Source organism: Brassica napus, chromosome A5 (assembly GCF_020379485.1).
Source record: "Brassica napus cultivar Da-Ae chromosome A5, Da-Ae, whole genome shotgun sequence".
Lineage (NCBI taxonomy): Eukaryota > Viridiplantae > Streptophyta > Magnoliopsida > Brassicales > Brassicaceae > Brassica > Brassica napus.
Window position 1 is genome coordinate 6,818,982 of NC_063438.1, and position 10,353 is coordinate 6,829,334.

The 10,353-nt window shown below is 28.5% G+C and overlaps 1 protein-coding gene and 1 long non-coding RNA gene across 5 annotated transcripts in view; one reads left to right on the forward strand and one right to left on the reverse strand.

Moving 5' to 3' along the window:
- Positions 1-532: 532 nt before the first annotated feature.
- Positions 533-3,699, forward strand: LOC106454825. 4 transcript variants are annotated; one of them, XR_007339695.1, is made up of 5 exons: positions 533-1,334; positions 1,436-2,539; positions 2,660-2,741; positions 2,835-2,915; positions 3,114-3,699. It is a non-coding gene; the product is annotated as an uncharacterized LOC106454825 (long non-coding RNA). The 4 variants fall into 4 exon arrangements; XR_007339696.1 differs by having other exon boundaries at positions 1,436-2,389; positions 2,514-2,539; positions 2,835-3,699; XR_007339694.1 differs by having other exon boundaries at positions 1,436-2,193; positions 2,312-2,539; positions 2,835-3,699.
- Positions 3,700-9,697: 5,998 nt separating this feature from the next.
- Positions 9,698-10,353, reverse strand: part of LOC106451332 (folate-biopterin transporter 1, chloroplastic) — a 2,607-nt gene continuing 1,951 nt past the window's right edge. The window contains exon 8 of the mRNA XM_013893252.3: positions 9,698-10,320. Within this exon, the coding sequence (XP_013748706.1) occupies positions 9,925-10,320 (396 nt within the window). The 3' untranslated portion in view covers positions 9,698-9,924. The remainder of the gene's footprint in view (positions 10,321-10,353) is intronic.

Here is a 10,353-nt window from a genome sequence, read left to right on the forward strand (position 1 = left end):
AGGACACAACCAAGCAAAAGTCGGGATAAATATGTCTATATAAAGATGTAATAATCATAAACAAATAGATAAATATTTGTGTATTTATATATCTAAACTATTAAAGCAGAAGTACAAATTTGAATTAACCCTGAGTTGTCCTAAATAATTACGCTTCAATGCCATTGCTTTTAATACTCGGTTACCAGCGACATTATAGTTCCATAATTAACCAAATTTAAACGTGATTCAAAACCAATTAATATCTCGGTTTAGTATTGCCTACCAATCCAATTACATCTATCCAGAATTCAATTAAATACTTTTATATACCAGTTGGTTTTGAAAAACGTATACAATTGGTTTAGATTATTTCTCGGTTAGTGCTGTCAACAGAATAAAATTCAACCTTTCCAAAATTCAATTGCCTACTTTTGTTTGTATACCAAATTTGTAAACCTTTCCACACAAAAAAATCGATCCATTAGTATCTAATCAATTCTACTCATTTGTTTTTATTGTATACAAAATATATTTAAAATGCTAATTTTTTTTTTTTTTTTTTTTTTTGTAAACGGCTTTCATATTAAAACAGAGAAAAAAAATAAAAATATACAAGCCCCCCGACTTTAGTGTTTTATGAGACATGCCCAGTGTATTTATATAAGGAGAACACACATATTAAAGAACTAGTAAGGCCCAACATAGCCCAAGAGGAGAGCCTGCTAGGATGGTTGGTGAGTCTTCTTTGGAAAGACCGTAAGTCATGGAGCCATCGAGAGAGGAAGGGAGAGTTGGTGATCAGCCTGTCGAGAACCATAGTTGCATCAGGAGAGAAAATATAAAATGCTAAAATTGATTACTTAATATAAAAATATTTTGTGTCCACCAAATCTAAACTAATAAATTCGTAGCGCAATTAAATCATGTAACATTTAAAAAACCTTTCCTATTTTTAAGCAGTCATCTAACCTATACTAAAAGGTGAATATGAAGCCTTGTGAGACTATCCACGTCAGAAAAAATATTTAACCAATTAGAACATTTCTTTTTACCACGTCACAGATAGAAATGAAAATGTTGGACCTGATTTTTTTTATCTGTTCCAAAATTTCCGTGTGGCCTGTTAAGCCCAAACTTGAGATGCTGATTTGTTGATATGTTTCGTCTCTTCTACTTCTCCATCTCTGTTGCCGATTCTTTCACCTCTGTTTTTTTTTTGTTGGTAAAACCACCGTTTCTTTTATGGTAAAACCTCCGTTTTTTTGATGAAACCAACCTCATTAATTTTTATCAATAAAAGCAGATGGATTGTTGGTTGTGCGGCTGTGCGATTGACATCAAAATTCACAAAGGTAAGTCTTTCCATCAGTATGCATCTCGATTGTTTGCGCAAAAATATTGATTTTCTTTCTTGCGTTTGCTGATTCCTGGCACAATTCATTTTTATCCTTAGGATGAGTCCCCTGTTCGTTTTATCAACGCTGCGACAAGCCGCGGCAGCTCAAAATCATCTCTTCAGTTACGGCAAACACGTGACTCGCCGATTTGTAGGCCGTTCGTTCTAGATCCACCATTGAAGTGGGTCTCTTCAGATTTGGGAATCTTGGAATGGGAAGAAATCCGGTGAATTTATGGGGGTTAGTATGCTTCTCCTTGATGGAAAATTAATTCCGGTAAGCAAACACATGACCACCTTCCAATTTCATGAAGATTTTATACTTTACAATTCATAGAAAAGTAGTCTACTTTTGTTTCTTTCACTTTTCATTTCATCTGTTTGAAACCTAGAATACATGCCTAGACAGGTCATGTCTGAACTCTTTCATTCTTCTCTCTTCCATGGATCTGTTTCTTAAAATTATAGCACTTCATTACTGAGCTTGGAAGCTGTCTGTTCTTCTGTAGACGCCACGCCGTCAATGGTTTACGGTTTCTGAGAAAAGGGACCCTTTTCAATAAAGCATAAATCTTTGCTAATATTGTCGAATCAATTGATGAATGGTTATAAAGGTATAGTTTTTCTTTTTGTTGTTATTGCAGTTACTTTGTCGAAGACAAAAAGAAAGGAAGGGAGGGAGGGAGCACAAGGAGAGTGTTGTTAATTAAAACAGAGAGGCTGTCAAGAAATAATTCTGAATATGCTTTCTCTTTTGAAAACATGAGAAATATCAAATTCAAGGAGTTCAGACAACAATATAGACACAATGGAAGGTCGGTTTCTTTGTTGTTGTTTTTGTAACTATGAATAAATGGGCGTTGCTTGAATGTAATTGAGATTAATATATGTACATTAAGTCTTTGATTTGTAGTTTGGTTCTTATTGGTTCAGGCTCAAACAAAGTGATGCAGGTTGTCTTGGTCATTCTGCTTCTGATGAAATCCGTCATGCCATCTTTAGAGCCTCAAGGTTGTGTACTATGTTTCTTAAAGTTGTATTATACTTGGTCTAAACTGTTGTCTGATGCGTTTTTGCATATGTTTTGGAATGTTTTTTAAGCTGCTTTATGGTGATGCTGGACTTCTTATTGCAGATATGCCAAATGAAGAGGTTGAAAAGGTATAATCTCTCTCCTGCAGTCCTCTTTTTTACAAAGCAACAGTGAAGGACTTATGTTGTATCCATCTCTCTCTTGGCTTTCCCGTATCTTCAAAATTCTTCTTTTGGTTATTATCGCAGCTTATTTAACGCGATGACTTATTTAACGCTTCTGAAAGTTCAGAATTTTCAAGGACTAGAAGCACTGCTGTAGAAACGGCTTGTGAGTAAAACTATTGCAAGCTTCATTGTGTTTATCTTCATTACTGATTAACTCTGTTTTGGTACAAATGATTGATCATGTTGAGTATTGCAGGTTGGCTTTTCCTGATACTACTTCTGGAACACACTTCTATTTTGGCAATGAATGTCTCACCGGCCAGAGTTTTCTAGCAGCGTAAGAGATTCCATACTAACTGTTGTTTATGAAATCTGATACACACTGTTCTCCAAAGACGGATTAATTTTTTTTAGTAGTTTATCTGGATCTGATGATGGTTACAGCTTCACATCTTCCAAGTATGGAGATGTGCGAAAAAATGAAACAGTTACTCTTGCTGAACTGAACAATTACGTACTGAACTCTCCACCGCAGGTTCGTCCACTTAGTTCGTTTTATAGCTATATATGTTTGATTCTCTGAAATCATCAAGACAGTCCGGTGGACCCAACAACACAAGCTCCTCAAACTTCTGCTCCCAAGAAATTTCTGATGCCCAAGAAGACCCATTGCATTTAAGAGATCCAACGCAGGAGTTTATGAGTTATAAACAGAGGTTGCGGTCCCATTAGCTATCTAGAATTTTAAGTATGAGTCCAATAATAAAGTAGTACTTTCCGTTCTCACCGAACCCAGCGTAATCTGGTTATTTTCTTATTACGGTTTAGTTTTGGTTTCAAATTTTTTGTTTCGATGGTATCAATTTTTTTTACAGCCGAAGGTATAAATCTTAAGACTTTAAAATGAAGATAAGTGTACCTCATGTTGTAAGATGAATTATTAAACAGCACAACTAACAGACAGATTAGAACGACCCAATTTAGTTTTACCAGTGTGACTTGATTCATAAATTGAATTTAAACATCCTGTGGAGTTGCACAGAAAATATCATCCACGCATTGGCATCTTACATCAAGCAAAGCCTGCGCAATTGTACATCGTCAATCGTAAACATTGAAACCATGTCTAGATTTAATTTTCAAAACCTCAATACACTTAGGAATGCAGAGCTGAACTGACATAGCAGGTTTCTTGAGATCAACGTATCTATCTCCCAACATAAGTTAAGAGTTTTGTGGAAAAATGTTTTATTACTTTCCACATGACTTCCGATCATTACAAGGTTTATTAAGAACTTTTTTTAGGCTATAAGCATTTAATGGTATCTACATATGATTTAAAATAACCAATTAAAAAACAAGTTAAATTTCTTAAAATAATACCATTTTACAAAAACGTTTTCAATCAAAAATATCCTAACATTTGAGTTTGGAGTTTAGTATTCAAGGGGTGGGGTTGGATTTATAAACTTTTATAAATAATTCTTAAATATTTAGTTTCTTATTGTCTAACAAAAAACTATTTAAAGTCCATTAAATTTCATAAAATATTATTGTAATATTAAATTAAAATTAAAGTATTATATTTATTAATATTACAATTATTAAAATTAAACTCATAATTGATTTTTTTTTATTTTACGATGATGCTTAAAAGCCATGTATGTACAAAAGTGAACAATAAATATATAAAATCATATATCCATTATGAGTCTTTGCAGAAAAAAATCAAAACTAAACAAAAACAACAATTAGTTCTCCACAAATTAACATAGTTTAAATATATTTAAAACCACAAAAAATTAAATATGTGAATTAAATAAAAAACTTAATCAATGTAAAAATTTGAAAATAGTGGTAAAAATAGTTAGAATTAAAATTAAGCAACATATGAAAAACTGATTAATAGCTGTATCAATTCCTTAAAAACCAAGTTGAAAATTAATTATTTATACATATTATCTATCAAAAACATACACTCCCTAAAATAACCACAGCCAACACACAAAATAATGAATAGCGCACCAATCTATAGATTATTTCAACATCATTCACTCATAAACTCTATAAAATATTACATTATGTAACAAAACACCAAAATTCAAAAAACTAACACAGACAAACATAAAATATAACCATTAAAATCATGAACTATTTTAATAAAAAAACACAAAATCATGATTACTACATCCAACCATAGTTAAATAATATCACATATCGATTGATAAAAAATATATAAACAATATTTTATTTTAATAAACAAAAAATATCCAAAAATAATTAATAGACTTTTGATAAGAAACGACAGTTAATCAACCAATTACTATTTTGTCCTAACATATATGTCACACTTTTATACGAAAAGATGATACCAGTATAAGAAAAACAATCAATCATAAGTTAACAATTAAAAATAATAAATAAATATAAAAAATGAACTAAATACGTTATTATGACAAAAATAACTAAATATCATATTTATTTAATTTAGAATATATTTTATATATTTCTAATTCATTTTACTTTACAAATTCTTAGAATCTGATTTAATAGATTCAATGATACACAATCAAACATATTAAAATGGTTGTAGATGTTCAAAAATTGATTTCACATTAGCAACTTAATCTATAATATTGTTTTAAGTGCATTATTTGAGAATTGTGTTCTTCATATTCATTCATTTACGATATAATTATGTCTTTTTCAATTAAGATAATCTAAACTGCCAACAAAATAACAAAAAAAATGCAAATTAGTTATACAAAATTTTAAATATAATATAGTATAAAATGCAATAGTTCAAATACACATAAAATGATAAATTTTCAATAAATAGCTCTTAGAGAATATTATTATAATTTTAATTTTTAATATTTTGTTTTGCTGCATGGAAACAAAAGTATTTGACATAATTTAAGGATTCTTTCAATGTACATCACTTTTAGATTTCAATTGTTCTTCATTTCTTCACTGCCTTAACACTTAATAACAAATTCATATAGATTTTCTTATCACCAAATAATAAATAATCAATATTAAAATTTTAATATATATATTGGCTGATTTTAACGTTAAAAATGTTCGAATTATATGCTCATTTTGACCATATTTTCATAAAATTCAAATAAACAAGATAAAAGAATAATTGAATTTGAACTAATTTTTTTTAATTCAGTTTGGTTACCAACTTATATGTATTTTGATATATTGAAAGAAAAACAGATAAATTTTAATAATTTTAAAATTTAGTCAACAAAATCAATACAAATAATTGCAAATTTGTTTAATAATTTATATATCACATTCAGTCTAAGTATAAAATTTTTAGTCAAATCCAAAATCCATAATAAACTAAATAAAATTATAATATAGGAGAAAACCCCGGGCGTAGCCCGGGAAAAATCTCTAGTTATAGTAAAAGGATTGATATCTTACTTACAATAACTTCATATTCTGTTATCAAAAAATGCAAATCACGTCTAATTTAGCAAAGGAAACAAGTATACTGTTACCTCAAGATTCAAATCTGATTAAGGTATCCCACATTAGTCCTTTCAAATCACGTTTGACTTACCCTCAATAACGAATATACTGTTTTTATACAATATATGCAAGTTATATTGTATGTTGTATAAAGAAAAATATTTATAATGAAAATATTAAATTACCCGTTGAGATTAGTTGAATGATTAGGTGGGTTTATGACAACGGTACATGTAAAGCCCAAGAAAATTATAAATTCTATTATAAACAATAAAGTCAATTAACATATTTTATCTCATATAATTTAAAATATAACATATCATCTAATACTTATTTATTTATTATTAAGCGCCAAAAAATAAATTCGGCATAAATAATGAATAATTATAATAAGTAACTAGGTGGACCGTCCGCACACATGTGCGGGCATTAACATTAATATTAAATTGATAATTACATATTTATAACTATATAATACTTATGTTACATGTATATGGTTAATATGAAAGATTTGATATTACATATTGATATTTATACTATGTTCATATGAAAAAAGAGTACATTAGAACGTTTAGAAAACAATCACATTTAACACTAATCTTCAAACATTAGAAAAATATAATTGAGAAAAAACAAATATTTTACGCATAACCCCAATAAAAAAATCAGCCATGAAATATAAAAGAGAGATTTAAATTACCTGAGATTTATTATCATTGGTTTCATTGTAACAGCAAAGATGATTTACAGTTTCTTTCTCTAAGCCTTGAATCAGAAAAGAGGTAATTCTAACAAAAATATTTAAAAATGTAAACAATTTCCAAAATATAACAAATTATATAATTGATAGGACAACGTCAATGAGTTTCAAAGTTTTTAAAAAGCTTTGAGATTACCTTTGGCTCTCAGACGTACTGAAGAGGATCATGCACAATAAATAAATTGCACTTGATTAACATACACATCTTATATTATATTCTTGATAAGTGATTTAACTTTATTAAAAAAAAGAATTACCTTTTTCGAAAGGGATGATCAGTTTATGGATAAACAGAGTCGTCTCTTTTTGTTAGTTGATTCACTATTGATGCAAAAATATAGATAGAGATACAACATGGAGAGGAAGAGAACAAAAATAAACGGAGAAGAATAATCCCCCATAAAATTACCAGTAATAGTGTTTCCGTCTATGAGTTACTTATTGATTATCATACACCTGCGCAAGATCATAAAAGTAGAATTTAAATTAGAACGATCAAAAACATATGAAAACTTAAAAGATAGATGCGTGAAACTAATGGGGGTGGCAAGATATTTATATAGCAAATTAGTTTAAGTTTCTAAATGACCTAGTTTTCAAGAGAAGCTATGAGATAGAATATCCTCTAATAAATTTTAATTCAGCTATGAGATAGAATATCTTCTAATAATTTTTTAGAGATATTCTGGTTATAATATATACATAATTTTGGTAACTCTTATCTTGCTATATATTTATATTTAAATATTAAATGCATGATATTATGAAAGAAGATATCTCGTCAGTTGATTGCAACTCGTTTTGATAAAACAAATCCCATTATATGGATTTAAATAATAGATAATAAGGAAAAAATAAAGAATTTTAACGTTAAAACCCCTCAACTAAGTTTGTTTTAGGTAAAAACCCCCAAACTAAGTATTTAACAAAAAAACCCTAAACTAACTTTATTTAATGAATTAAACTCTAACCGGTCATAATTATTATTACTACCAGTAAATCTTTAGTTTAGGGGTTTCTACACTAAGTTAACATAGTTGAAAAATTTTACCATTAAAAATGAAAAAAATTCAAAATATTGTAATAGGAGGATAAATTATCAAAATACATTTTATAAATTAATGTATAAACTTCTATAAATGACTTAGAACCTCTTATAATAATTTAAAACATCTTATTTTTATAAATGTATTTATAATTTTATAAATGATTTATAAAACATGCATTGAATTATTAGACATTAATAGTTATTATGATACTTTATATACAAATATAAATCATTATATCAATTCAAATAAACACTTTTTATTATTTATTTAATTTATAAATATATAAAAACATTGATCGCATTATTACTCTTTCATAGTTTCAACAATTAGTTACCGTAAATAATTATTTCTAATATTATGTAGATTATTTGGAAAGTAGTAATTGAATTATTCTTTCCTTTTAGATATAATTATAATAAGTAAAATTAAAAATCATCGGTCAATTAAATTATAACAATTTGAAGAGTTCATTTAAGATCAACACGTACTAAAAAATTACTTATGTAACTTCTCAATCAATATATAGTCGGATTTATATTTTTATAAATAATTTACTACCCTATATAAATAATTTTAAAATTCTGATAAATTTATTCTGTAAGCAACTATAAGTAATTTAAAAATCATATTAATAAACTTGTTTGGATTTTTTAATATTTTAAATAGTTATTATATAATTATATTCGAATACATTTCATCAAATATAGTATAAAACTATTATAATTATCTTATATAAAAATTCGTTCATTATATTTTATAGTTTATAAATATTAAAAGTAATAAATATAACATTATTAATCTTTCTATAATTTCGAGAATTAGTTGCCATAAATTGTTATTTGTAATATTCTTTAGATTATATGGCAAGTGATGTTAAATGTTTTTAGACTTACCTTAAAATTTTAGATCTAATTTAAATAAATAAAAATTAAAAACAATCGACCAATCAAATTATAACAATTTTTTTGAAACTTCATCTATGAGCGACACGTCACCAGACCTCACTAAAGTGACTTCGCTTTTAATATGTAGGGAGATATCTAAACAAAACAAATAAATAATAACTTAACATTAAGAGATTGGGGAGATGATTGGAATGAGCTGTAACTTTATATTTTTGTTTTAGAAATAAAACTGTAGATTTTTTTGTGGTTGTCGATAATTTTGCTGTAGAATATCAGCTGTAAGTTTAAAAAGATTCAATGACTTACATATAAATTTTCTAAAGCAAAAAATAAGTGTTCTAGATTTATGGCTTTCAACAGCTAAAATAAATAAATAAGAAAGAAACATTTGTAACTTTAAAAAATCTTTACAAAGCATGATTGGCAAAAATTTAGGCTGTAGAGAGATCTTACGGCACTTCTAAAGCACTTGACAATCATTCCCTAGATATCTTATTTTATTTCAAACACATTATATACATAATAAATAACTAAAACAAACAACAATTAAAAAAACTAATAAAATTGAGGCATTAAAACTATAAAATCATATTAAGCATTTGTCAATCGTAAAAATATATACAATGAAGAAAGTTTGAACTATAAAAGTTTAAATCCGGCGGACGCGCGGGTCATGGTCTAGTATAGATTAAAACATCAACATAGTATATACTAACATGCAATTAAATTTTAATTTACAAAGAAATATTATTGATATTAAAACCACACTTACAATTTTTGTTAAAATTGTTTTGATCATTACTTACATATTAGAGTATCTTAATTGTCCGGAGGAAGAAGTCACAAACGTGACAACAAGAATGGAACTTGCATTGTTACGTCACAACTATGGTACTGATGAGGAAGACTGAATCAAGTATGTTGAATCAAATCCAGAATCATAAACTTAATTTGTTGAGGTTACTGCTATTATATATTTATATTAAAGTAGTTTTTTCTTCTTCTTTGTAAATGAACAACATTTTGGTTACATGATGAAGTAAATGAAAACAGTTTTCTAGCTAGTGTCTTTTCTTCATTCTTCTCAAGGGTTGGGACTTGGGAACTGAATACACAAACCCCAAAGGTATGGACACAATCATCATCTTAATTAGATTTCATCTCTATGTCTGCATCCTCCTTATTAGCAACATTGTCTGGAGAATCTTTTGGCAAAAGACCAAGCAGAGGCAGAGGGAGCAAGGAGCTAAGATTGCACAGGATAATAAGCGTCGACAGGTTATCAAAACTGTCTCTTGTGATGCCAAACACCTGAGTCAGCCCTGCCCCCATAAGTCCACCAAGAACACTGCCTCCATTGGAGATTGACATGAGTGTAGCAAAGAGCGTTGCTTCCATTCCTTCTGGACACAACCTCGCCGCTAACACGAGAACCGGCATGAAAGAGGCCTGTGCAAGAACTGTGAGGATTAGAGAGTCTCCTATTGCAAACCACTCGTCGCTTATTCCCAGCTGCCTGTTAAAACCAGTCACGAGGAGAACCTGCAAAGACATAAGATTAGTGACTGATATAGA